A 25,427-nucleotide genomic window follows, 5' to 3' on the forward strand; every position below is an offset into this window, starting at 1 on the left:
GACCCAACGTATTCATTGGAAGGCTTTCAGGTGGAGCCTTAAGTTCAGCTCCGAGCTGTATCGCAGCAGATTCTTCGTGTTGGTCCACAAGGCTTGAGATCGGGATCGGCGCCGATAATAGTGCATTGAGGATCTGTGTATGGCCCACCACAAGGCGCAAGTCACGGTCGGGATGGGAGCATTCCTCGTCCAATTTTCGTTCGCATATGCGAAGGAGAGTCAAGTGGTTTCTGTCCATTTATGTTCGCTGTTTTCTCGGGTGGTAGTACTCGGCCATGATTATGTTGCTTGTGTTCTGGGAGATTTAATGAATTCAGTACTTGCTCACCACTTCGCTCTTATAATGAGTACTTTCAGTCAGATGCTTTGCTGTGCTGAACAAGGAGAGCCATTGTAACGCCTGTCGAATGCAGGCCAGGCCTTGGTCCGGATATTGGCACGACTCGTGGTTGGTCTCCAAGCTTTCTCCGCAGAACCAAAGGTACCGCGAACCTAAACCACCAAACGCCTGTTCAACTGATCTCGCCACTACCAATCATCTAGAAGTTGGCAGACTTTCCCAAAGGCCCAATCCTAATGGGCCGTGCTTCGATCAGTGGCGTGATTGAAAGTCGCTCTTGTGTCATGATACAGACCTCATCCTCGTCACCTCATACGAATACAGCTATAAGCACCGGTATACATATAGCTAAAATGGTTTATCGTAGCAACCTCAACACAGTCGCCCGTCGTATCCCGAGCCTTGTTGCTATCACTTCTAAGCCTCGAGTGCAGCCATGCGTCGTCGCTACGCAAGGGAGGCTTCCGAAGGCCAGAGCGATGACTCTGATGCCCCAGTTCCACCGAGGCCCTTCCACCATAAAACGACTACTGGATGACTACGATCGTTATCTATCAGGGCATACCCTCGACCCTCATCCCCGGGCATACGCACCAACCTTCGACATGCGCGAATCGAAGGATACCTATCAGCTGGAAGGCGAACTTCCTGGCGTGAAGCAAAGCGATGTTGACATCGAGTATGTTGACGCGCACACTATCGTCATAAAAGGGCATACAGAGCATGCGTCTGAAGTTGAGGAAGGTTCTTGGTGGATATCCGAACGGTCCACTGGGGACTTCCGTCGGTCGTTCAGCTTTCCATCCGCCGTGGATCAGGAGAACACTCGTGCTCGGTTGAAGGATGGAGTGCTTTTGGTGACTATTCCGAAGGTGGCCTCTACTTGGGATGTGAAGAAGGTGAAAGTGGATGAATAGGTGAAGAGACACTGGAGTTCAGATTGATATAGTGATGTGATATGACAGGGCTTTCTCTCGGTCTTTACATGCATGGTATTTGCTTGTACTATTCTTCTCTACCCTCAAATTGCGACAGCTCTCTGGTCAAGGTGTGTGTGTAAGGGAAATTGATACAGAGCGTGATGATGGGGGCTTCGCTAATTTTTTATATGCATATTCAGCGAGACTAAAATGTATCTATTCTATTTTTCTTCTTGACTTTCTTCCTTTGCAGTCTGTAGCTACTTATTCTAATAGATATAAATCGACCTCAGGAATACAACAAGCTAAGACTGGCTGTGAATCCAGGCTGTCATAGTGCATAAAAGATGCCCGACTGAGTCCATACCCTCCGTCACAGCAACCCATATCTCATGCGCCTTGCTTCACGCGTAGCTCAAAATGGTACTTGGCAAGTACCAGGAAATGATCGCCGTGGGGTTTCTATAATAATGTATGCAGATCATGGATCGAATGACGACATCAGGCAGGGCTCCCGGCAACTCGATCCAGCGCTTATTGCACAACTTCTAAAGTTGAGCCTAAGGGTAATTCGGTAACAGACAGTGGATTTCTCCTCTCATATTCATGGTAGCCCTTGACAGCATGTCCCGGTCAGTTGTGGTTGGGATTCCCCTCATTGGGTTCTCAGGCCACTTGAGCGATTAACCGGACGAATTAAAGTTTAGGGTGAGCCCTCCCTTACTGCCGATATAAAATCAGAGATAACTACCTTCTCCCCAGCAGAGCAGTTCTTGTCTTTGCGCCAAAGGATCCTACAGGGTAAATCAAGAGCGTCTAGAAATGAATTCAACAGAGACGGATGATAAAGCCACGAAGCACATCACGGAGATTCATCTCCAAATTCGTATACTGGTCGCCATCTGCGTTCTTATTTATATAGTTACAGCCATCTGGTAGGTACCAATGCTGAATCTCAAGCGTAATTAGCACATGCCATCGGCTGATGATCGGATGCGCAGAGAACTAATCTTTAAGAACTACTAATAGGGTCCTGTTGAGAAGCTATTATTTTACCACGCTGAATCTGGACCTCAGTGCCATCCTAGATCCGTCGTTCTCTGCTCCCACAGCCACAGAGGAGGAGAGAAGACTCAATCTTCTGGAACGAGTCGCGCCGACCAAGCCCTTTATTACTTGGTGGAGATCGATTCAGACCGAGCAAAGTCCCCTCAAAGAGTACGATCGTGTATTTGACTGGTACGCTAATATTCCCTCCCTGCGCTGTCTGCTGTTGAAAGAACTCTTTTCGACTCACATCTCATCAGCGCAATTTGTCTCGAGCCCGTTTCTAAAACGTGCCCCATTCACACTCTTCCCTGCCGACATGTATTCCACAACCAGTGCCTGGAGACATGGTTCCTGAACTATCACTATACCTGCCCACTATGTCAGAAGCCGTTTCATGTTCGCGTAGAAAGCAGCCCTGATACTGCGGTGTAGGGTCTGCGAGCGGCCTTCTGCATCTGTAGCTGGGCAGAAGCTATGCTAAATACACTGGGCCAATTTCGATAGTTTATTGCAACTTGAAATATCCCCTACACAGCCCTTCCGACGTAAACACGCCCTGGGGGTCAATATCCCTCTGAATCCTTCTCAGTTTCTGCAGGTTTGCCTCTCCGTAGCTCACAAACGGGTCCTGGTCCGTGCTCGCGTAGTTGATATAGAGCCAAGGATGATGCTTAACGGCGTCTTTGGTAGTAGCAGTCGACTTCTTCACCCATTCTTGTGCGAAGGCATTCATCCGATCATCGTCATCTGCATTTTCCCACAGCACAGTCAACAGAGCAACTGTAAAGAAATTAGCATCGACTCTGGCTTGCAGCGGCACCGTGGGAGGTTGGTTTATACGTGCCTGTCAAAGGTCCATCAGCATCTATACCGGCAGCGTTTCCTCCTCTCTGTTTCCCAGAGCGAATAGCAGCCTCATACAATGGTTGGATGACGAGATTCGGGTAGAAGCCAGGTGCCTTCTTGAGAGACTGTATCTCCCGGGCCATTATATCCTGAATTTGCTTGTCAAGATCCGCGGACGGAAAGTAAGTAACAGTGGCGAATAGGTTTCTATGACCAGTTAATTCAGTATGGTATATGACACCCAGACTGACCAAGTAACTCACCGGCCACCAGGCGGTGTTGCCGACGCACTCTCAATACTAAACCGACTAGTCCGATCAAGGCGAACAGTGCTGTGCTCGAACGGGATTTGATTGAGTTGCTCAAATGGTGCGGGACTCAATATCGGCAGAGAATACTCCTGAGAGACCGCAAGGGTAAAGTCGTCTCTCTCCTGGTCATAGCCATAGCTATAGAAGAACGCCATATTGGTATCGTTTTTCCAGCTCGTCGTTAGTTCGTAGACTTGTTCAAGTATCGCGCCCCTCTTATCGGCTGTATAGGTTCGGACCCCTCCGAGCATCTGACCCTGTCGGACTGCTCTCATAGTAAAGTGAGTGACGATACCGAAATTGTTCATTCCTCCTCGGAGGGCAAAGTAAAGGTCGGGGTGTGTCTCTTGATTGACTATCGCAATAGTGGCATTGGGTAACACGATCTAAACAATATTAGCTCCATAGTGTACTAAGGGCGCAGCTCGTCATACCTCATATTCAAAAACATTATCCATGGCAAGGCCGTACTTGGGCGAGAGATGCGAGAATCCTCCACCGAGAAGATAGCCTCCCAAGCCAACATCGGCGACTCGTCCGCCAAGTGTGGTTAAATTGTACTTCTCCAACCCCTCATACAAACTCAGTAGAACATGGCCACTTCCTACCTTGGCTGTTTTCTGATCCGGTGAAACCTCAACAGACCTCATCTTTTGCATGTCAATCGTGACGCCGCCAGCTGAAACAGAATCGTCGGGGTTTCGGGCATGCCCACCACCCTTCACTGCGAATCGGCATGATGTGTCGATGATAACACCCAGAATGGTTGCCACGTCTTCAGTTGAGGAGGGTTGGACCCAACAGGCGGAGTGTGTTTCCTGTTGCTTTGCATCCCAAAGAGTAACGTTCGCATTACCGAGGGAGTACGCATCAGGACCAAAGATATTCGACAAATGGGAGCACTATATCTATTTTAGAAAGTTACTTGCCATAATAATAGGAGTACGTACTGCTTGGACACATTCGGGCACAACTGAGGCATTTCCTTGGTTGACGACTGCTGTCCCAAGGGCGATGGCTGGGCCAACACTCAGAAATGCAGTAATGAAAGCTGGACTGATTCCTGCCATTGATATCTGGATACAATTGTTGCTCGTGCTTGTTTTTCAATGATGCTCCTCTCCTGGGGAGAATGGCGACCTTATATGGAAGAGCCATTCAATAGAACTGATCGTCGCTGCATAGTCGTAGACCTGGTGATATGCAATGTGCTTACTCTGGAGATAGGATAATAGGTCCTAGATGATATATCTGTAACATTCTCTAAAAGTTTGGTTACAATTCGACTATGGTGATATGTCGATCATCAGGCCGCTGCAGGGTCCGGCATATCCCAGGATTTAGAAAGCTGTTGCCTATCAGTTTGAACGTACTTGTACCGACTCCAGGTGACTGTGGAAATGCATAGGCGTCGTGTAAGCAAGAAAAAAGCCGTAATTGGTCATATTCTGAACACTTATATCACTGTGGTCACAACAATGTACACCTTTACGATTGAACGGTGGAAGCAAGGAGTCATCATCCCTCTCGTTGCGTACCAGCTATAAGATCATCATATATTGCAGGTATAATCACGACTAACGCAACCTGCTGACGCTGGAATAATCTTAAATCCGATGATATCCTTGCACCTAGTGGGTCTGCGTAAGCAACTTGCCGCAATACTGCCGTGACTAAGTTATGTCGATCTTCGTCTATAAGTGAGAACATACCTCTTAGTTAGTCCCTTTATGGACCAGTGAAGACTTTGTATATACGGGAGGGCCGGACTCCGATGTTTGAGAATTAAAATCAGAGCAGAGAAACCCCGCCAATATAGTATCTCTCTGAGAATGGTGGTACTGCATGTCTTGCCGTGTGGAGGTCGTCAAGGCCTTCTCCGCCTGATAGGCACAATGATTCAAGCACAGAGCTTGGATACATGTGCGGTGATATGGGAATCGGAGGGACCTGGATGATTTTATTGGTATAGCCTTGTTGTATTGAGCAAGCAGTACAGAACACGTATCCAAGTTAATCCAGCACCTGAGATGATAATTGACGGGTCAAGACCAACGTCCCTGACAAATGAGCCTTTTATCCAGAAGATGCTAGCCAGGATTGCTGAATAGAGTGTGTAATCAGGCCAATGTTCAAACAGCCGCTTTAAGCAGCACATCACATTAGCTGACAAAGATTCACTCGTTTCTCCTTCTGCAACCCCGGGACCCATACCGCTTAATGTAGAAGACTCTGTGGAGTAATTCATCGTGCTGAATGGGTGGAAGGTTATTGCATACAAAGACATACTCCAGTTGGTAGTCAGGAAGAATGTGTACTTGAAACAGACTGATCACAAGTCACTCTGGTCTTCATATCCCCAGGCACAAAACCCTTTATATATCACCTTGCCACCAAACTCGCCTCTGTCTTTGTCAAACCTCTGAAGTACATAAACAAGAGGTTGTCCTACTTCTAGTCTCCATCTAGTGTCGTAATGATGCCCTCTTACACCTTTAAGTTAAGGGCCTTGGGGCACAGGCACCATCCCTTCATCTGTCTTCGAGTAGTCTCTACCCAGCTGGAAATGCCGTATAACGGAATATGATATCACTACATGGTGAAGTAGACTATCACGCGCATCAATCTTCCACATGAACCGGGATGGACACCCACCACGACGGTGAGTTGAGGCACATGTCTGCCACCAAGATTATGTGGCGTTTTCGATCTATGAGCATCGCTTCCCCAGCGGAAAGAATTCAGCATCTCTAAGAGGAGGCTATAATACATCGGTACTAAGGTATTTATTGATATCTGAAGTTGGATTCCTATCGGATGATACAGAAGGCAGACGCCAAGGGGAGGCGTTTCTTAGCACACTTCCTTTCGAAGTCAAGGAGTGCGTATTCAACATCTATTCTCAGCGTACAGTAGGTCTTCTCACGTATGAAGGGCAGTAGAGGCTGGGGCCTTTCGCACATGGTCAGCTGGTGATAAAATTCTAGGAAAATGAGATGAAGGTGGAAGTGGCTTACAAGTTGATGAATCCGTTATATCCGCTCAGCGAACAGCAGGACCAATCTGCGCGCACAGCAATAAATGATTTCCCTCGGCGACGGACAAAGGATTTCCGTTCCTCGCTACGGCTGAAGATGAGGAGATCCGTATAGTACGAGGCTAGCGCCAGTTAGGGCCAAGTGAACTGTTTCTCGGTCACATGCTACCTATTGGACGAATCATATTGGAACTTATATAATTCTGCAGTGCACATCACAATCTATCCTGCATTAGACAAGGAGGATAGTTCATTATATGGCCCAAACCGTACAGATAACCTCTATCGTGGAATGAATTGCCATCAACGACTCAATAGGATCATTCTGTCTTATTTCACCTTCGCCTCGCGCCTTTCCGTGCTCCTCTCCATCCACTTGTGCGAATATTCCTGCTCGACATGGCCTAACTTATATTGGAGGGAGTTATACAGCACCAGCGTTTCTCTTCAAGACAGGTTATGTTGGCTATAGTTCATAGAAGAACGAGGATTCCACTATTGAACTAGCGCCATGTGAAAAATGTCTACGATTGGTAAACCGAATGAATGCAAAGCCCTCAGAACCGTACCATGCCTAACTATTGTCACTAGCTCAGCATTTGCGGAACAAGATGTCCATAACTTCCGAGAGCTAATGGAAAGAAGGGTCCTGTCTCAGCCTCTAATATTATCGAGTTAACGTTAATTTTTCCGGGACAAGGGTGTCCAAGGGATCCGACATGGCGGATGCACAGCAAACTCAGCTCGTAAACCAAGGATTAATCGCCCTTCAGTTGTTGCCTGCTTTCCACATGTTAAGGACCATGCTGCTCAATTGCCAAGATCGCATCCGGAAGTTGTTTGTCGAAAGCCCCTGATCATTTCCAGAATGAGTCCGAAACGCCGCCGTTTTACTTGGTCCCTGACGAGCCCTAACCGGTGGACTAACCGGTGGACTGAGCGCCGTCAACCATAACAGAGAAGATTAAGAGCAAATTGTGATGCGATTGGCTAGGAGGGAAAGAAGTGTCCTAAAAAAAGGCGACGGAGATCCACTTCATCGGCTAAGAAGCCGAGTTGAGTCTTAGTCCGGTGGGGGACCAGCTTTTGAACAACCGATAGCGTCGGAATATCTGTACCGGCATGATTTCCTGTCTGACAGTCAAGCAATTGAGGTTTAGAATAAATTATGCCAAGACTCTCGCCTTCCCCTGCTCAATTTCGTTTCCTGGTTCGGATAACTTGAAGCCATAGAAACCCTTCCACCTAATTCCAGTATGCTGGCACGTCTCCATCACCTGCTCTTAAACTGAGACCCGATGGGGCGCACTAACGAGCAACGGCGAACCTGTCCAGGGAGTTGTGAGATGGGCGTCAATTGTACCAGTGAGAGTGCACGGACACAGTCACCGTTTATAAAGCTCGCTAGAGAACGACAACCAAGCTGAAGAATCCCAGAATAACACTCAAACCAGAGTAACGATAAGTTGATATCGCAAAGACACAAGATGCATTCCTCTCTTCTTCCCATGCTGGCAGCGATGCTGCTGAGTCCGGTCAGCGCAGCCGGAGTCAGCGGTACGGCCTTTGGATTTGCTCAAGGAACGACCGGTGGTGGCAATGCCTCACCACAAACCCCTTCATCTCTTGATGAGTAAGTGATAAACCTCGATTGGTGGTATAATGGTGAAATGTCCTCTAACTTTGACACAGGCTGAAGACCTGGATCACTGACGATGTGGCGCGTGTGATCCTGATTGACCGCGAGTGGGATTTTACCAACACAGAAGGCCATACCTCCGGCAAATGCTGCAGCTCAGATACCACCACGAAGTGCCCTGGTGGCACCTCCGCTGGTCAGACCTGGATTCAGGACAAGTGCGACGACGGCACCTGGGTCTCTTGCACCTACGACAACGCTGCCAAGAAACCATTGGACGTGGGCAGCAACAAGAGCATTGTTGGTGTGGGTAACAAGGGAGTTCTCAAAGGCAAGGGCTTGCGCCTTACTGGTGGTGCCAACAATGTCATCATCCAGAACATTCATATCACGGTAAGAGGTTAAGCTGGGTTTGCAACTATGTGAGAATATACGGGTTGACTGATGTCATGTCGTGTAGGATTTGAACCCTCAATATGTCTGGGGCGGCGATGCTCTCACCCTGGATGGTACCGATAACGTTTGGATTGACCACAATAAGGTATCTTGATCTTTCCCATTTGTTTGCTTCATCGTTTCTAGTAGGATATCTAACGAATAATGTGTCCAGTTCTCCCTTATCGGTCGCCAGATGATCGTCAGCGGCTGGAACAAGGGTGGCCATGTCACCATCTCCAACAATGAGTTCGACGGTGTCACCGAATGGTCGGCTGGCTGCAATGGCAAGCACTACTGGTCTCTTCTTCTCCTGGGTCTGGAGGATTGGTATACCTTCTCTGGCAACTGGCTTCACGATCTCTCTGGCCGTGCTCCACACATGGGCACCGACCACGACGACTCCAAGATCTACTTCCATGGCGTCAACAACTACTTCCAGGATATTGATGGACATGCCTTTGATGTTGACACCAACACTTGGGTACTTCTGGAGGGTAACTACTTCGACAACGTGAAGACCCCGATGACCGATACTTCCCTCAAGAGTGGTGCTCAGCTGTACACCACCAGCACTGTCAACGCCGCCAGCGGATGCGTCTCACCTCTGGGCTACATCTGCGAATGGAACCGTAATGGCGGCAGCACTGGTACCTGGCCTGACCGGACTGATGCTTCGGTCTTAACCGGGTTCTCCAACCTCAAGGAACATCTTATCAGCCACACTGGTGTCGCTGACGTGCCTACCAACGTCAAGGCCAACGCTGGCGTTGGCAAGCTGTGAGTTGCAAGTTGCATGCGCTGAGCACAGCAAGAAGGAGAGCGACCCTTGAGAACTGCCATAACCATCTGCCACCTTTTGTATCATAATCTGGGACATTTATTGTAAATATTGCTCGTTCTATTCTTGTACAATATAAAAGAGAGTTCAATAACCCTTGGAATATAAAGCTTATGCCCTATAAGATCATGATAAGGTGGCTTTGGCATCATTAGTCAGTATGGCCGAGTGGTTAAGGCGATAGACTCGAATTCTGATATCTATTGGGTTCGCCCGCCTAGGTTCAAGTCCTAGTGCTGACGTTATTTCGTTTTTCTTTTTTCTCTTCTTTACTCTCGTCTTTTTTCTTTTCTCTATTTTTTTTTATTCTCTCTCTTTTTTTCTTTTTCTTTTTTTTTTTCTCTTTCTCTTCTTTCTCTCCACTCTGACTGATATCCTGATAACTAAAGCGTTCCATTAGGGACGCCGTGGTCAAGACGCCCGTGGATCTATTTGATGCTGCGTGCAAATGAACCTGGTTGGCAGTCAGAAACTCAAATAGTGAAAGGAGAAAACCGCCGAGCAGCGCAGCAACAGGGAAATTGGGAGTTGGATCGCGCAAGTGCTGTTCATATCGGTGGATGGCTCGGATGCATATCAGATTGCGACCATCCCGACACAGTACAAATAAAGCTAGCAGCATCACTATCCTCGGGCTTTTTTCATTGTCCACAATCGTGGGAAGGAGTCGATGGTCTGCAGTGATAGGTTATACTTGAACTGCGTGCACCCACTCCTCCGTGGTAGGCAGGCCTAGGAGAAAGTTGTCTGCCTCTGCCTCCTTGACGGCCATCTTTGCACGAGTTCCTAGCCAGGCAATCGTTGACTTTAGTATGTCTCTATCCAGGGCTGAGCACCTATTTCAGTTCTATTTCCGGGTGTCGAATTGGCTACTCGTAGAGGTATTACAGCACCAGAAATATGTTCCAGGAAACGTAAGATAATGGTGCCATCGTGCCGCTCAATCATCACAGCTCCTACTGCATTAGGGATACATGAGCCACGAATGAAATGAAGACACATTCCGTCGCATGGGATCTGCATCAGAACAACTGTTCCGCTGGGGTCGGTCTAGACTTTATCAAAGTGCCATCCCCCACGCTTGCTCTCCCCCTCTCTGCCTGGGCATCTCTTCTGGCAACCTGGAATATAACCACCCATTCGCACACGGACTATACCGGATACCCTACTTCACTCACTGGAGAGATGCAGTCTTTCGCTAACAGATGTTCCTATTCAATCCATTTTTCAATTCGCAACGAGTGCTTTAAGGACTTCGTCAGAAGAACCCCACAAAGCCCCACCAAAATACAGCAAGACTGGTCCGTGCTGTGGGGGAATATACTCCCGTGTGGGCAGAAACAGGCCTCATTTGATCGAGCCGAAGCACAGCCACGATGGAATTGTCTTGGCTCCCTCAGCTCTCTCAGCTCCCATCAGCTCCCCTCAGCTCCCATCAGCTCCCCTCAGCTCCCCTCATGATAAATAGCACAGTATTCTTTCCTCATTCCCTGCTTCTAATCCATTCCTCCTGTCTGTGATATAGTGTGCGGTAACACAAGTATATCCATCCACCATGTCGGTCGAAATTGCTCAGCTCCACAGTGAGGTCGAGGCTCTCGTCGAGAAGTTCGACGTTCTCTCTAAGATCAAGGAAATCCAGGAGGCAGGTGATGTCCGTTCATCCGGTAAGTAATCTATTCTTCTCGTGTATTGAGCAATGCCTTGACGCTCAGCCGGTCGGTGTGTGTAGTCCCTGTGACCATCTCTGTCACTACCGATGCCACCATCAGTCTCCTCGAGGACAAGTCAACCATTGGCGAGTCGACCGAAGCCCCGAAGAGCCTCTCCAAGGGCGAGAAATCTTCCTTCAAGATCACCCAGGGCGATGAACTCAAGTACACCGTCACTGCTGGTGAGCTCACTAGCGATTTCAAGATCGTCTTTGACGTTGACAAGAGCGCACCCAAACTGAAGCTCAGCGACGAACTCGAGGACGACAACGCCCCAATCGGATTCGAGACCACTAAGACCGAGACCAAGACTGAAATCGAAATCGAACGCGAGGTCGAGGTTGAGAAGGAATGGACCAAGGGCAAGAAGCCAGAGAGGAAGACTAGCAAGGAGACTAAGCACGAGGCAAAGGCTGGCGCACACTCCCTCCAGCACGAGGTCGAGACCAAGTTCAAGCAGGAGAAAGATAAGAGCGAGACGGAAACCGAGACTGAGATTGAAATTAGCAACAAGAAGGTCGAGGTTGAGTATGTTATCTACTAGCGCTTAGGGTTTCACGCTACTATCACATAGGTAAAGCATAGAAGAAGCAATACAAATATATCGTTCAAAGATTATTCTGTTTTTCTTTTCTCTTTTTTCTTTTTTCTTTATATCGTGGCCTGGTGTCCCGATGACTAGAGTTCCCTTCAATTCCTAATGCATAAATGTCTTAGCCAGTTATACAAATAATACTGGACAGTAAATATATTTTAGAAAATGTAGACTGTACATTCCTGCATCGCCTACTGTAGGGTAAGGCCGCCCATACACCCACTGTGCCAACCTATCTACCACAACTTATATTGCCTTGGGTACATGCGATCTATGAATAGAAATATGATCTATTCCGCTGGTCGCCTAACACCGCGATGTTGCCATAATCGGTCGGATGCGTCATGAATACTGGACGCCTAAGGCCCGATATGCGCCTCTGAGATGAAACATCCTTTTCTATTATTAGCCACTAACCGAACTGATCAAGATATAAGAAGACAGTGAAATTGCTAAACGGAAAGCATCCGCATCAACTACTCACTTCTCCTCAGTTTCACAGAAAGAAGTTAACGATCTATCATCATGCATTTTTCCACGCTTACTCTCCTCCTTTCTGCCTGTGCATCTCTCACGGCAGCCTGGAATGTAACCGCCTACTCGAACACTGACTGTACCGGATATCTTACTTCGTACGCTGGAGATACGGTCTGGGGCTGCCTGTGGGTGGCTGGTGTCGACGATATAAAATCCTTCAAGGCCAGCGATACCCCTGAAGGATATGTATTCAGCGCAGCGAGCGGAACCGGTTGTGATAAATTTCGTCAGACGGGAGGAGATGGATGTTATACCCAGGGACAAGGTTTCCAGTCCTTTACGTTTTACAAGCAGTCGAACTGATTCAGAAGGTATTTATTATGTACTAAGCTATAGGAATACCCTTGCCTTGTAATTAACTTTTATTAGACTTGGATAGCGGAGGGTGACCAGGAGAAGGTAATGGCAATATCAAGAGATTACGGGCGCGGCTGCATTATGGCTCAGACTTTGTTGCTGCTATGACTGAATCGATCGAAAAGAAGCCAATCCGAGCATTACTTGAACTGCCAAAAATCGCCCAGGACGCATATTATAGTTTCAATATATATATGCGAAGATGTAGCTTCAATCAGAATGGAAAACTCGACTTTGGGACAACATATTTATCGCTCTTACAGAAGCTATGGAAACGAATTCAACGAGTATACAGAACTGAATGTGCCCAACTGGGATGTATAAAAGTTCATTGGTGTAAACATCTCCTTGACCAGGTTAGAATTTCGATAACATATCAAACACTTTTGAGGCACGAAGATAATTTACAACGTGGTACTCGATGTACTTCAACTGTGCTCTCGCAACATTCAGTTTCTACGGTAGTTTGTAATTCAAGGAGCACTCAGTCGTCATACGAGCCGTAGCCTGCGATGTCATAGTAGGCGGTCCCCTACCATCCTCTAAAGAATATTTGTCGCTAACGAGACGTTTACATATCTATTTCCTGACAAATAGACAAAGATGAATGGCCGTTTCCGCAGACAAATACAAAATATCCCGCCTTATACAGTGAGCACCCACAGGGACATAGCAATAAAATGACGCAAAACAGACAGAATCACCAAAGTCCAAATGTACATCAAGGGTGTCGGACATGCATCTGTAAAAGCACAAGGCTCAGCGTCATGAAGCACCGGATATTCCCGGAGGCGCTTTAGTAACTAGTATCGCTGAGAGGGCGTTGTTGTTTCGCGCGACAAGCAGGTGGCATCTTGACCGCAGAAATGTCGCCACGGAAGGTGAATCCTATATATGCAACGGTCCTGTCGGTGGAACATGCACTGGAACAGAAATTATAGGTCTCCGCTGCCTCATGGGTCATGTAGTATGAGCCACCAGAGACCCTGATCGGAATCCGGTCTCTGCCTTCGATGGCCATCCCTTGCGGGAAAGTCAACCTCCTCGATCTTGTATATCTTGACTAGGATTTCAATTTCCTCTTTCTGCGGAGTAACAGCCAGCAACTCCGCTTCCTTTATTCCTTTTCTGACCGAGCTCTAGTCGCAATCATGTCGCTAATGAGCCTCCCAACAGAATTGCTTAGCCAGATGGCAGAGTATGTTACATCGCTTCAATCATTAGCAAGTTTGGCTAGTGTAAATCACCGGCTTTATGCCATTTTCAACCCTCTCCTGTATCGGCGAGATGCGAGATCAACCCATAGTCTCGCTACTGATTGGGCCGCGAAAAAGGGAGACATGAGGGTTCTAAAGAGAGCTCTAGAAAATGGAGCCGAGATAGCCGTATCTTCCCAACCTACACAAATATTCCCGGGGAAAGAACGTTGGCGTCATGGCCGCATGATTTCTCATCGCTTCAAACACACCCCAGCCCATCCGCTGTGCATTTCAGTGGAGGCCGAAAACGAGGCAAAAATACAGTTTTTGCTCTCAAGGGGCTCGGACCCAAATATGCGAGATTCGGAAAATTTATCTGTGCTATCGCTAGCTGTTATACGTGGGAATCTGCGAATAGTGAAAATCCTACTTTCTGCAGGTGCAAATCAGTTTTGGCACGTTGACACGGAGAATTATCCACTCCAGATTGCTGCCTACTTGGGAAATAAAGAAATATTTGATTTGCTTCTCCATCATGACCCACAGGGACTACGAGAGACATATCATCTATGGGGGTCGCTCGAGAGTGCTTTACAGGGCCGAACTCACCACCTCATACGTTCATTATTGGAGTGTAAAATTAATTTAAACGGCTTTTTTGCTGGGAGTCCCTACACCCCTCTATCATTCGCAGTAGAATCTGGCGATTCCGACACCGTGAAACCTTTGTTGGATAACGGGGCGAATCCAAGCTTTCCCAGTCATGACTACTGGGAGTGGGAAGTAAGATCCCATGTGTAATGGGAAGGCGAGCCGGCTTTAGTCAAAGCCGTTACAAGAGGCCATGAAGCAATGGTGCAACTTTTGATTAAAGGCTCAGACCGGGTCACGCGTACTCGTGCGTTATCTCTTAGCATGGAACAGGTCGATTCCTGTATCTCCAGAATTCTTCTAGCCCATGGATGCGCCGCCGAGTTTGAAGATAGAGACTATCTAGATTACCCGTGTTATGACAGACCGGGTCATGATAATAGTCTCATTGCGCTAATAGTTCGAGCCATCAATGCTGGAAATGTGGATATGGTGCGACCTTTGGTTAAGCAGAGAGGGGCCTCTGTTAATGCCTGGTAGCAAGGGTTGTATAAATCTCAATCTACACGTTCGTATGGCTCCGCTTTGCAATTGGCCATTGATCTAGGTCAGGTGGATATCATTCAGTTTCTTCGGGATAATGGCGCACAGGAAGAGATGCGAAGCTGGTGGGAGTTTATTTCTCGCAGATGCCTGGGGTGAATCAAGACTGAGACTTCTTAAGTTCATGCCCGAACGAAAGCTACGGCGGGATGTTACGTTCACTACAGGGACAATCCAATCTTACCATCCCTAAGGCAGTTATTCATTGCTTAACTCACCACGCTGTACTGTAATTCTTCTCCAGCCTTTCCATAATCAGGTGTTTGGTTCCAGTGGGTCCGTAATGATAACTTGAGACATGTTTTGAGGACATCGAGGCAGGGAAGCTCAAGACATAAAAATAGAAACATGAGGGGATCTGAAATTCTTATTTATGTTACAGTTACTTAGATGATTAAACAGAGTATAGACAATGTCGACTAGACCACATTGTCACGTCCCCAATTCATTATTCTACGGCTAAGAATGCATTAGAAAGAACGGGAATAAGAAGATGCCAACACTGCAAACACTGAAGAGGCATTAAAATAATAGAAAGGAAAGATCAATCAGTGAGCCTAAGCCTAGTTCCCTTAGTCGGTTGATGTTGCTGGAATTGTTCCCACCTTGATGCCCTACGCGGAGGGCAAGTCGAATACCTGAGACGGAAGTGGGACACCTCTACTGGGTAGAAGCGTTCAATCATGCTTCGTCAGGTGCTTGTAGAAGAAAAGTCCCGTTAATATTATTATCTATCCTTATGTAGCCTAATCCTAATGGAGGGTTCTCAAACAGGGGTCAAGGTTACATTCGTTTCTGGAAGGGATAAAAAAAAGCCATGGAACCGTGATGTGTTTGAGATTCAGATATTTATAGAATAATGTAGTAGTTCGAATGAGAGTACCACTAGATAAACGTAGGGACTGCCCCAGTCTAGCCCTCACTGGCGGGAAGGAGATACGACCTTTAAGGGTTCAACCTCGTGTGGGTCCACCGTCCGATAACTCTAATCGGACCAAATTTGCATCAAAGCCAAGGTTGCGTGCCTGAGGGTTGAAAACTTTGGATGCGAGGATTTCTCCTGATTTTACTATTATGGTCCAGATCGGCGCCCCAGGTCTTGAGGTTGTTCTTCCGTCCTTGTACACAATTATCTCTCTAACGAGACTATGCGAGGTGTAGGACTGCGAAGGCTTTTTTTTTAGCCCATTTGATAATAGAATGCATACGAAATCATTGTGCAGAGGGTGAAAGAGTAGGGATCTTGAGTGCATTATCCAGTCTGAGAAGGGTAGTGGAATATCAGATGCTGGTACCAAGTTCATTGTGTTATGGAATCCAGCCTGTCCTAAAAACTCGGTGTAGGAGTGGTTCTTGAAACCTGACTAGCTTTTGCTACAACTATATTGTGGATGGCACAGTTTCAAACATGGATCAAGGCTATCGAGAGTCGAGACCCAGATAGCCTAGGCGAACTCAAAAGAAAGAAAAAGAGAAGGTTATATAAGAGCCCAGGAACGCCTCAATGTCACATCTCCATTCCGCTCTCTAATTCAATTCACTCGTTCAAGTCTCTTAGATTGTGTTTTGCAGTATTCTGGTTTTACTGTCCTTTCGTTTTGGTTCTTTCCTGTCTCGCTTTGAAAGATGAAGACTTCCACTCTCTGCACTATTGCCTTCTCAGCCACGGCCCTGGCGGTTCCGGTGTCTGTGACTACCAGCGATCACGGCCTGGCTGATCCTGTCCCTGCCCATGCTCCCGAGGGTGAGGACCATGCTCGTCTGCAGTCTCGCACCTTTTTCCCCATGGGTGGCCTATGTCCCCCATGTGGTGAGGAAGGAGCCAGTCTAAAGGCTCGCACCTTTCTGCCTTTAATCGAGGGTTTGATACAGCACAAGATGGATAAGTTCGGCCTCTGCTCGCCATGTGATACCAGCACCAACTCGAATGAGAATTCAAACTCCAATGATAATTCCAACACCAATGACAACTCCAACACGAATACCAATACCAATAACAATAACAACTCCAATACAAACAACAATTCCAATACCAATAACAACTCCAACACGGTGACCAACAATATTAATGGCGGAACTCCTCCCGGAGGCACTCCTCCCACAGGTGGTACGCCTCCTTCGGGTGGTATGCCTCCAACTGGCGGTATGCCTCCTACTGGTGATGTGCCTCCTACAGGCGGTACCCCCCCTACCGGTAGTATTCCTCCCAGTGGCAGTAATCCTCCAACTGGCGGTACGCCTCCTACTGGAAGCACTCCTCCCACGGGCAGTACTCCTCCTTCTGGTGGTACTCCCCCTTCTGGTGGTACTCCCCCTACTGGTGGTACTCCCCCTACCGGCGGTACTCCCCCTACCGGTGGTACTCCTCCTTCTGGTAGTACTCCTCCAACTGGTGGTACGCCTCCTACCGGTAGTACTCCTCCAACTGGTGGTACTCCCCCTACTGGTGGTACTCCTCCAACTGGTGGTACGCCTCCTACCGGTAGTACTCCTCCCAGTGGCGGTAATCCTCCTATTGGTGGCACCCCTCCTTCCGGTGGCACTCCCACAACTAGCGGCACTCCTCCCACTGGCAGTAATACGTCTTGTGAGGAAGACGACGATACCTGCACTCCTACTGGTGGCACTCCTCCAACTAGCGGCACTCCTCCCACTGGCGGTATGCCCCCTACTGGCGGTACTCCTCCCACTGGCACCAATACAGCTTGTGAAGAAGGCGACGATTCCTGTACACCTACAACCGGTGGTACCCCTCCCACTGGTGGTATGCCTCCTACTGGTGGTATGCCTCCTACTGGTGGTATGCCTCCTACTGGTGGTATGCCTCCCACTAGTGGCACTCCTCCTTCCGGCGGCACTCCCCCTACTGGAGGTAACCCTCCCACTGGTATGCCTCCTACTAGCGGCACTCCTCCCGATGGCAACAATACGGGAACCAACAAGGGAGGCAATACATCTTCTGGCTCTTCTGGTTCTTCTAGCTCTTCCAGCTCCTCCAGCTCCTCCAGCTCTTCTTCCTCCAGCAGCTCTTCATCTTCTACTACTGGTGGAACTCCCGGATGCGCTGAATGCCAAGCCCCCCCTCCCGAGGACTGTGAAGAGTAAGCGGGCTTTTTACTCAGTAAATGGTGATCCCAAAGTCGAGAAATGAGATCCTTTCCGGGATACGCTATCTCCCTTTTATTACTTCGACCCGACTGTGTTGGTCTAATTTGGACGTTTGATATAATTGTTACTTACTGGTTTTCCATAACCTGTCACTCGTTTGTATGTAATCGTTGATTGTCTTTCACCTGTCGTTCGTAATACAACGTTCTTTTAGATATACGTTTAGTATATTTTGATTATTACAAAATACTCGCATTTCGCTGCAAAAAGAAGGCTCTGGCTTACATCGAATCTTTCATCATTGTTTAGTGAGATAACCCCGATCGCAGGAAGAAGGACACCGTGCTAGATTGGGTGAAGGTGAATCCCTATTTTACACCGTTATTGTTGTCTCTTGTTGATAGTACTACATATCTCACCCTGTGTTGGAGAATGATGCTTTCATTAAGACAGGGAATTATTCAGTCACTATATTTGGCAAGCTATACGACCATCTACTGCGTAGACGTATGACGGGAAATAGAGCAAGCAGTTGTCCTAGCATCAGCGCCAGCCTATTCCATTCCAAGATCAATCACGGCCACTACCTTATACTTGAGTACTTGCACAAGCTTTAATGCCAACATTGTAGAAGGGAGCACGGATTAGGTAAGGGAGGAGAATGTACAAAATGGAAGATACTCTTTAAAGAGGCAAAAAGCGGAGTAAAGGTTGACATCTTAGCTTGTTTGGTGGAGGTGGATGCAGGGTTCGGGATAAGACACTATTCCGGCCTCTCGCAATATTTCAGAGAAATGTAGGGGACTCGAAGTCGATCCTCCATTAATAAAGTCAAGTCCCCTTTAATATAATTTAAGCCTGCCCCTGTGATCCAGATTCTACCTTCCACCGAGCTCGACATTTTGTTTTCTTTGCTCTTTTTTGCAAATACGGCCGCGATGTCTATCTCTGCTCTCGACTCTCGAATTTTCCGGAACCTCTTTGGCACAGAAGAGGTCCGTGAAATCTTCACAGATGAAGCGTATGCAAAGTTCCTTGTACAAACCGAAGCCGCTCTGGCTCGAGCAGAGTCCAAAGTCAATGCTATTCCAGCAGACGTCGGCGATGCGATCACCGCAGTTCTTGGTAATATCGAACTTGAGTACGTGGACAGCGACATGCAATCGTTGTGGAAGGATCGAGCATTGACTTACAATATTAAATAGCTTTGACAGGCTGTCGCGAGAAACAGAAACTGTCGGATATCCTGTTCTACCTTTGGTGATGCAGTTGGTGGAGAACACTCCTGAAGACCTGGCGAAATATATCCATTGGGGTGCCACCACGCAAGATGTCATGGACAATGCAAGCATGCTTCAGATCAAAAGAGGCTTGGACTTGGTGAAACGGGACCTGAACAAACTCATTGATATTTTGCAAGTAATGGCTGAAAAATACCGTGATACGTAAGTTGAGCATCGAACGCACCCTGGCGGTATTGCGTGGTACTGATTCCGCTGTCTTCAGTCCAATGGCCGGCCGTACGCACTTGCAACATGCCCTACCTTGCACCTTTGGCTACAAGTGTGCCGTCTATCTCTCCAGTATCCTGAGACACCGAGACCGGCTTTGTCAAATCGAACGTCGATGCCTCTTAGTACAATTTGGTGGTGCAGCGGGTACTCTGGCTTCCCTAGGGAGTGACCGGACCGGGATTCTTGTGCGAGCACAGCTAGCCAAAGAACTTGAGCTGGAAGACCCGATGATCACATGGCATGTCGCTCGCGACAACATTGCAGAGGTTCTCAATTTTCTGGCGCTAATAGGCGGCACACTGGGCAAGATTGCTTTAGATATCATTGTCATGTCGTCCAATGAGCTAGACGAGGTGGCAGAGCCTTTCGTCCCTCATCGCGGCGCCTCCTCAACCATGCCACAGAAGCGGAATCCCATTTCCAGTGAGATCATTCTTGCAACTAGCAAGCTTCTTCGAGCCAATGCATCCTTGGGGTTAGATGCTATGGTTGTCGACTTTGAACGTGCGTCCGGGCCGTGGCATTTGGAGTGGGTGGCAATTCCGGAGTCCTTTACATACGCAGTTGGCGCATTGTATCAAACAACTTTTGCTTTATCAGGACTGTGTGTGAAAGAAGAATCCATGGAGAAAAACCTTCATTCCACAAGGGGGCTGATTGTCGGGGAGGCTGTGATGATGGGGTTGGCGCCGTTCGTTGGCCGACAACGAGCACACGACGTGGTCTATGAGGCCTGCAAATCAGCCATTGAGCACGATCGAGTCCTATTAGATGTGCTAAAGGAGAATACAGAGGTATCGGAGCATTTCAATGAAGCCAAGCTGACCCAGCTGTGTGATCCTTTGAGTTATCTCGGCTCTGGCCAGCTGATGGTTGATGACGTTTTGAAAAGAGTCGCCGAGGGGAAAGCGGGACTGAAGGCGATGTAAGCAGAGATAGTCAAACACAATGAAGCTATTTTATGTATGTCAATCTCTCGCGTATGGTCATGGTGCCAATGTAGATGTCGCTAGCAACAAAGTGTGAAGAATAGCATAATCGCACAATAAGGGGATCCCCATGGGTTCGATGTTCCAAGAGATTCCCATATGGCATGCAGTAACCATGGTGTAAAGATGTAATATCGGGTAGCGTAAGCACTGCCTTCAAATGACCATGTACTGAGGCGTATGGCCATGTAATCATAATGCTTTGTTGTCGGGGCGAGAAGGGTTAGGTTCTTATTCCACGAACAGTCAGGATGCGCCTTCGGATTAGAGCTTAATTCCGACCCCCAGAAAGTCTGTACCCCGGATCAGCTGATATCCCCACAACCCCAGACACGAGGCCTACGGCAGAATGTAGTGAACTATATAAAAGAGGTATGAATATCGGATCAATCCTAAAGAAGGCAGCTTTCTCCCCAGATTTTCTGAACTGATCCTATTCCGCTCTGCCGAGATCTTGTATCAAGTATGAGACCATCATCATTCATGGGCCTTTGTGGAAGCGCTCTTAACTTAGCACAGCTTCTTCTAATCGTTTGTCCTGCTTTCATTCTATTCGGATACAATCAATCTAACCTGGGTGGATTGGTTTCGGTAACGGATTTCACGAATCACTTTCCTCGGATCGACACCGTGCACACGGAAGGAGAACAGAAGAGCTCAAATGCTACGATACAGGGTGTTGTGGTGGCAACCTTTACACTAGGAGCACTGTTTGGATGCCTTTCCTGTTCATATACCAGCGACAGGTTTGGGCGTCGTATAGTAATACTTGCAGGGGCCATCCTCACCGTGGTGGGGGAGGTCCTCGAAGCATCTTCGTTCCAACTAGCTCAGCTCATCATCGGTCGAGTGATCTTAGGTGCTGGCGTGGGGATGTTGAGTGGTACAGTGCCTACCTGGCAGAGCGAATGCTCTAGCTCCTCGAACCGCGGAAAGCACGTTGTTCTCGATGGGCTTTTCATCTCAATTGGATATATCCTTCAGGCTTGGATCAACTTAGGATTTTACCAAGTCAAAACTGGGTCAGCATCTTGGCGGGCACCTATTGCCATCCCAATCTTCTTTTCGCTTCTCTTAAGCCTTGCTATTTTGGCAATGCCAGAGTCCCCACGATGGCTGTCTCAACAAGGCCGCATGCAGGAAGCGCGAAGCACCCTTGCCGCGCTGAAGGGGCTCTCAGACGATGACGCGAGCATAATTGATGAATTATCCGCAATCGAACGGTCTTTGGAACAGTCCGGCCGCACCGCGGCATCGCTTGGTGATATGCTCAAGATGGGACAGGACCGACTTCTCTATCGCTTTTGCTTGTGTATCTTGTTGCAATTTTATCAACAAATGTCTGGGGGTAACCTGATATCCGTCTATTCCACGGTCATCTTCCAGGAGGGTCTTCGCATGAACTCTGAGACATCTCGAATCCTATCTGGAGGTACTTTGACCTGGAAGCTTCTCTCCTGCTTTGCTGGCTTCTTTGCCATCGATCGATTTGGACGACGGTTTGTGCTCATGGTGAGCGGCACAGGAATGGCGACTTGCATGATGGGGCTCGCCGTCGCGACATCGTTTCCACATTCGAATTTTGGCGCACAAGTCGCCAGTGTCTTCTTCATTTTCTTATTTAATTTCTTCATCCCGATTGGTTTCTTGGGTGCCAATTTCCTTTACTGTACCGAGGTTGCGCCCACGAAGCTGAGAGTAGCCATGTCGAGTATATCCACCGCTAACCATTGGCTGTGGTATGTATATTGCTGATATGATGTATTTCCGATGCTAACAATGCGTTCAGGAACTTCGCTGTCACGATGATTACCCCCGTAGCGATCAACACAATCGGGTATCAATACTACATTGTGTTTACCTGTATTGGATTCTGCATCCCGATCTCCGTCTACTTCTTTTATCCCGAGGTGAATCAACTCTTCCCTGTGTTCGGTGGGATGTAAGACTGACATATCAACACAGACCATGGGTAGATCGCTCGAAGAAATTGACCTCATTTTTCGGAATAGTCCGTCGGTCTTTTCCACTGTCCGGTATGCGAGGGAAAATCCTCACCTGGCACTGGAGCACGACTTGGAGCATGAGAAGGGGGAGATCAGGCACGAAGAAAATGTGTAAGAATGAATGGGCATGTATTACAGAGTATGGGAGTTGGGGTGGTAAACGAAAAATAGATATGATTTGGTAGAATCCTGAAAAGAGATGCAAATGCAAACAACCAGTATAGAGGAGAGAGTCTTGGACGATCCATTCCCAATCTTGGCCAGGTCATTCAGTGCGGCCTCAGGCGTGAAGCTATGGATGCCTGGGTCCACCATAAAACCCCCACGCCGGAATAGCCGTTTATCCCGGTGCCCTTAGTCCGTGTCATCCCCACCATCCTAAACCTCCTCGACCAATGTCGGTAATTTGACGGTCGCAGTCAGGTTGTAACATCCTTGTGACATCTGCTGCAAAGAATGGCCGAAAGACGGCCAGCCCAGGTTTGGTAAGCGGGGTTCTTCTGCATGCAAGTGGGTGAATCCCTCTGCAACACCAACACTGACCTTGCCTTCCTTCACCTAGCGATCGGTGCCGCGTGTAAGCACAACAGAGAAGAATTCAATGGTGTTATGGGAGGTCTGACGGGACTTTCAGGAAAAGAGTCAAGTGTGATGGACGCCGACCGAAGGTCTGTTTCTCGTTGCCACTGTTTGCGTCTACCTCGGCTCACTCGGTCACTCATTCAAGTGTGGGAAATGCGAGAGAGCCGGTGCTGAATGCTCAGTGTCTGTCCAACTGAGACGGAGAACCACACCACGAGGGTATACACTCCGATTATTACTCTTGGATCTTCCTCCTAACCATGTGTTAGGTACATTGAGCCCACCGAAGAACTCATCCAACAACTCAGGCAAGAGCTGGAGTCAGCTCGAGCCCAGCTGCAACTTTTCTCAGCACGAGAAGAGGGGCTCCAGGAGACTATTGTGTCGCAGAACAAAGAGATCGAACATCTGAGGGAGCTTCTTACAGCATCTCGCACTGGTGGCTACACCCAGCATGGAGGAGAGAGAGCCGGTAATGGCTCCGTGGTGGCACACCTTGGACGACTGGTCTTGGGTGATGGCAACTCTGAGTTCTTTGCAGGTTCTACGACAGGAGTTCATTTTGTTCTCTCGGCTCAGCAGCTATATCAGACTACTTTCTCTTCCCAGGAGCACTTTCCCGAATGTTTGTTTCGCCTGCACATCCTGCGGCATAAAGAATTGCCCGTGGCTTTGGAACAAAACATAAGCATTGCAAGTTGTTTGGAGAACGGTCAACTCACTTCGAGCAATATCTTTGAGCCCCTACGTAATCACCTCCGTAATGTTGGGGTGGTTGCTGTCCGCAAGGCATTTGACAAGTACCAACAATGTTGGGGAATTCTATATCCTGTATTGTTGTCAAAACAGTTCCTCGACACTTTTGATGCCACGATTAATGATGCGTGGACCACACCTCTTGAACCGCATCTCAGGATACCATTTCTCCTTCAGGTGTATGCCTTAATGGCGCTTGACAACGTCGATAGCAGTACTACCGCAACTGAAATAGTGCCCTTGCCTTATCACCTGGACACCATACTGAGCAACCTACTTGGCCAGATGCCCTGCCGAGGAGATATTTCCAGTCTCCAAGGCTTAATTCTTTACCTTCTCTATCTGCAGATGACATCGCAGCACTCATTAGCAATACGGACCTGTGGTATGATCGTAAGGCTAGCGCAGTCGCTCGGACTTCATCGACACACCAGACGATTTAAACACACACCCGGTGAAAGTGAGTTGCGAAGGCGGTTATGGTGGTCTGTATATGTGCTTGACGTGTATGAAAACCCTTCACCCCTGGGTGTTAGAATATACAAGATACTGATATTAAACCTTTGTAGACAATCAAGCATCTTATATGGTCTACCCAGAAACATACAAGCAGCAGACACAGATACCGATCTCCCTACCAATACCGACTATGATGACATGCATAGCGATCAGCTGTCGTATCCGTTACCTGGAGAAACTACCCATATCGAGCCATTTCTCCAGTATGTGAATCTCGCACAAATTCTGTCCAGATGTCTAGAACAAATGTATACAACGACCAACCGAAGAGGTGGAGTAGACAAGATCCATCGACTTCAACGCGAACTTGATGTCTGGAAACAAGATGTTCAATCAAGTTTACCCAACATCGCACGCACTAGTGAACTTATTCAGATGATATTGCATAACAAAGAAAATACTACCACTGCCTACAAGTCTGTTGGCCTCCATGATTTTATTTCTCTATGGTTATTCATCCTTGGAGAACTAGCCACCATGCTTATCCACCGTCCCGCATTGACCTTTGGTCAACAAGAACCACAATTCGCCGATAGTCTGCGCGCTTGCAAGGAAGCAACGACACACCTCATCCTAGCATTCGAATTAGCCTCAGATGCGTCATTCGTACCCGGCATATGGCCATCTGGTCACCATCTCATTTTCCAGAGTGGACTGATGCTTCTCTACGACCGGTGGTTTCAAAATCCAATCCAGTCGCCTGGTATTTCATCAGAACCAGATACCCTCCCCAAATTCATTCATATCGCCATTACTCTTCTGTCGAGATCAGCTGCGTACCTGGACGAAAGAGTAGGTTCTGGGAGACCAAGGTCGCCCTCTACGACAGACACTATAGAATCCCTTCGCCAGACATCGTCCTATCTTCACTATCTTTGTACGCGAACATTAGGAGGCCAGGGTGAATTGTGCTCCTGGATACAGCTCAGTGGAGACCGCA

The 25,427-nt window shown here is 48.0% G+C and overlaps 12 protein-coding genes and 1 non-coding gene across 13 annotated transcripts; 12 read left to right on the forward strand and 1 right to left on the reverse strand.

Annotated features, from left to right (window-relative positions):
- Positions 1 to 576: 576 nt before the first annotated feature.
- On the forward strand, positions 577 to 1,257 carry F9C07_2076324 (HSP20-like chaperone; the record flags this gene model as incomplete). The annotated part of the gene is made up of 1 exon (XM_041287445.2): positions 577 to 1,257. One exon carries the CDS (start codon positions 577 to 579, stop codon positions 1,255 to 1,257), a length of 681 nt encoding a protein of 226 aa, XP_041150756.2.
- A 703-nt stretch (positions 1,258 to 1,960) lies between these two features.
- On the forward strand, positions 1,961 to 2,858 carry F9C07_1961967 (uncharacterized protein). The gene is made up of 3 exons (XM_071508535.1): positions 1,961 to 2,195; positions 2,290 to 2,499; positions 2,568 to 2,858. The coding sequence occupies exons 1-3, from the start codon at positions 2,083 to 2,085 to the stop codon at positions 2,740 to 2,742; spliced, it is 498 nt and encodes a 165-aa protein (XP_071367565.1). The 5' UTR covers positions 1,961 to 2,082; the 3' UTR covers positions 2,743 to 2,858.
- F9C07_2176254 (FAD binding domain protein) lies at positions 2,289 to 5,136 on the reverse strand. The gene is made up of 5 exons (XM_071509381.1): positions 4,418 to 5,136; positions 3,902 to 4,369; positions 3,420 to 3,853; positions 3,155 to 3,363; positions 2,289 to 3,090 (listed from the first exon to the last, which is right to left on the reverse strand). The coding sequence occupies exons 1-5, from the start codon at positions 4,535 to 4,537 to the stop codon at positions 2,816 to 2,818; spliced, it is 1,506 nt and encodes a 501-aa protein (XP_071367566.1). The 5' UTR covers positions 4,538 to 5,136; the 3' UTR covers positions 2,289 to 2,815.
- Positions 5,137 to 7,621: 2,485 nt separating this feature from the next.
- Positions 7,622 to 9,516, forward strand: F9C07_2287815 (pectin lyase). The gene is made up of 4 exons (XM_041295181.2): positions 7,622 to 8,137; positions 8,197 to 8,536; positions 8,604 to 8,684; positions 8,754 to 9,516. The coding sequence occupies exons 1-4, from the start codon at positions 7,992 to 7,994 to the stop codon at positions 9,360 to 9,362; spliced, it is 1,176 nt and encodes a 391-aa protein (XP_041150754.1). The 5' UTR covers positions 7,622 to 7,991; the 3' UTR covers positions 9,363 to 9,516.
- Positions 9,517 to 9,573: 57 nt separating this feature from the next.
- F9C07_t234 lies at positions 9,574 to 9,661 on the forward strand. Its single transcript has one exon. It is a non-coding gene; the product is annotated as a tRNA-Ser (tRNA).
- A 748-nt stretch (positions 9,662 to 10,409) lies between these two features.
- F9C07_12882 (uncharacterized protein) lies at positions 10,410 to 10,880 on the forward strand (the record flags this gene model as incomplete). The annotated part of the gene is made up of 1 exon (XM_071507912.1): positions 10,410 to 10,880. The coding sequence occupies one exon, from the start codon at positions 10,410 to 10,412 to the stop codon at positions 10,878 to 10,880; it is 471 nt and encodes a 156-aa protein (XP_071367567.1).
- Positions 10,881 to 10,974: 94 nt separating this feature from the next.
- F9C07_12881 (uncharacterized protein) lies at positions 10,975 to 11,675 on the forward strand (the record flags this gene model as incomplete). Its single annotated transcript, XM_041287444.1, has 2 exons — positions 10,975 to 11,086; positions 11,152 to 11,675. The coding sequence occupies 2 exons, from the start codon at positions 10,975 to 10,977 to the stop codon at positions 11,673 to 11,675; spliced, it is 636 nt and encodes a 211-aa protein (XP_041150753.1).
- A 576-nt stretch (positions 11,676 to 12,251) lies between these two features.
- On the forward strand, positions 12,252 to 12,566 carry F9C07_12880 (uncharacterized protein; the record flags this gene model as incomplete). Its single annotated transcript, XM_071507911.1, has 1 exon — positions 12,252 to 12,566. One exon carries the CDS (start codon positions 12,252 to 12,254, stop codon positions 12,564 to 12,566), a length of 315 nt encoding a protein of 104 aa, XP_071367568.1.
- A 1,205-nt stretch (positions 12,567 to 13,771) lies between these two features.
- Positions 13,772 to 14,950, forward strand: F9C07_2206411 (ankyrin repeat protein; the record flags this gene model as incomplete). The annotated part of the gene is made up of 3 exons (XM_071509636.1): positions 13,772 to 14,005; positions 14,132 to 14,579; positions 14,643 to 14,950. The coding sequence occupies 3 exons, from the start codon at positions 13,772 to 13,774 to the stop codon at positions 14,948 to 14,950; spliced, it is 990 nt and encodes a 329-aa protein (XP_071367569.1).
- Positions 14,951 to 16,478: 1,528 nt separating this feature from the next.
- Positions 16,479 to 18,751, forward strand: F9C07_1965479 (uncharacterized protein). The gene has a single exon (XM_041287443.2). It carries the CDS (start codon positions 16,640 to 16,642, stop codon positions 18,116 to 18,118), a length of 1,479 nt encoding a protein of 492 aa, XP_041150752.1. The 5' UTR covers positions 16,479 to 16,639; the 3' UTR covers positions 18,119 to 18,751.
- A 308-nt stretch (positions 18,752 to 19,059) lies between these two features.
- On the forward strand, positions 19,060 to 20,564 carry F9C07_12879 (putative argininosuccinate lyase; the record flags this gene model as incomplete). The annotated part of the gene is made up of 3 exons (XM_071507909.1): positions 19,060 to 19,262; positions 19,327 to 19,566; positions 19,628 to 20,564. 3 exons carry the CDS (start codon positions 19,060 to 19,062, stop codon positions 20,562 to 20,564), a joined length of 1,380 nt encoding a protein of 459 aa, XP_071367570.1.
- Positions 20,565 to 20,918: 354 nt separating this feature from the next.
- F9C07_2264947 (putative transporter) lies at positions 20,919 to 22,966 on the forward strand (the record flags this gene model as incomplete). The annotated part of the gene is made up of 4 exons (XM_071510184.1): positions 20,919 to 22,363; positions 22,414 to 22,534; positions 22,590 to 22,741; positions 22,855 to 22,966. The coding sequence occupies exons 1-4, from the start codon at positions 21,090 to 21,092 to the stop codon at positions 22,964 to 22,966; spliced, it is 1,659 nt and encodes a 552-aa protein (XP_071367571.1). The 5' UTR covers positions 20,919 to 21,089.
- Positions 22,967 to 23,134: 168 nt separating this feature from the next.
- On the forward strand, positions 23,135 to 25,379 carry F9C07_2077474 (fungal-specific transcription factor domain-containing protein; the record flags this gene model as incomplete). Its single annotated transcript, XM_071508837.1, has 4 exons — positions 23,135 to 23,298; positions 23,482 to 24,474; positions 24,538 to 25,279; positions 25,326 to 25,379. The coding sequence occupies 4 exons, from the start codon at positions 23,135 to 23,137 to the stop codon at positions 25,377 to 25,379; spliced, it is 1,953 nt and encodes a 650-aa protein (XP_071367572.1).
- Between the last annotated feature and the right edge of the window lie 48 nt (positions 25,380 to 25,427).

Source organism: Aspergillus flavus, chromosome 8, assembly GCF_009017415.1.
Source record: "Aspergillus flavus chromosome 8, complete sequence".
Classification (NCBI taxonomy): Eukaryota; Fungi; Ascomycota; class Eurotiomycetes; order Eurotiales; family Aspergillaceae; genus Aspergillus; species Aspergillus flavus.

What these genes read in the sequence shown, in the direction of transcription:
- F9C07_1961967 (XM_071508535.1), top strand. Translation starts at nt 2,083, where the DNA reads ATGAATTCAACAGAGACGGATGATAAAGCCACGAAGCACATCACGGAG. An exon ending in TATATAGTTACAGCCATCTG is followed by an intron (nt 2,196 to 2,289) that starts GTAGGTACCAAT and finishes AACTACTAATAG; the next exon opens with GGTCCTGTTGAGAAGCTATT. An exon ending in TACGATCGTGTATTTGACTG is followed by an intron (nt 2,500 to 2,567) that starts GTACGCTAATAT and finishes ACATCTCATCAG; the next exon opens with CGCAATTTGTCTCGAGCCCG.
- F9C07_1965479 (XM_041287443.2), top strand. Translation starts at nt 16,640, where the DNA reads ATGAAGACTTCCACTCTCTGCACTATTGCCTTCTCAGCCACGGCCCTG.
- F9C07_2287815 (XM_041295181.2), top strand. Translation starts at nt 7,992, where the DNA reads ATGCATTCCTCTCTTCTTCCCATGCTGGCAGCGATGCTGCTGAGTCCG. An exon ending in ACCCCTTCATCTCTTGATGA is followed by an intron (nt 8,138 to 8,196) that starts GTAAGTGATAAA and finishes ACTTTGACACAG; the next exon opens with GCTGAAGACCTGGATCACTG. An exon ending in TCCAGAACATTCATATCACG is followed by an intron (nt 8,537 to 8,603) that starts GTAAGAGGTTAA and finishes CATGTCGTGTAG; the next exon opens with GATTTGAACCCTCAATATGT.
- F9C07_2176254 (XM_071509381.1), bottom strand. Translation starts at nt 4,537, where the DNA reads ATGGCAGGAATCAGTCCAGCTTTCATTACTGCATTTCTGAGTGTTGGC. An exon ending in TGCCCGAATGTGTCCAAGCA is followed by an intron (nt 4,370 to 4,417) that starts GTACGTACTCCT and finishes AAATAGATATAG; the next exon opens with TGCTCCCATTTGTCGAATAT. An exon ending in ATAATGTTTTTGAATATGAG is followed by an intron (nt 3,854 to 3,901) that starts GTATGACGAGCT and finishes AATATTGTTTAG; the next exon opens with ATCGTGTTACCCAATGCCAC.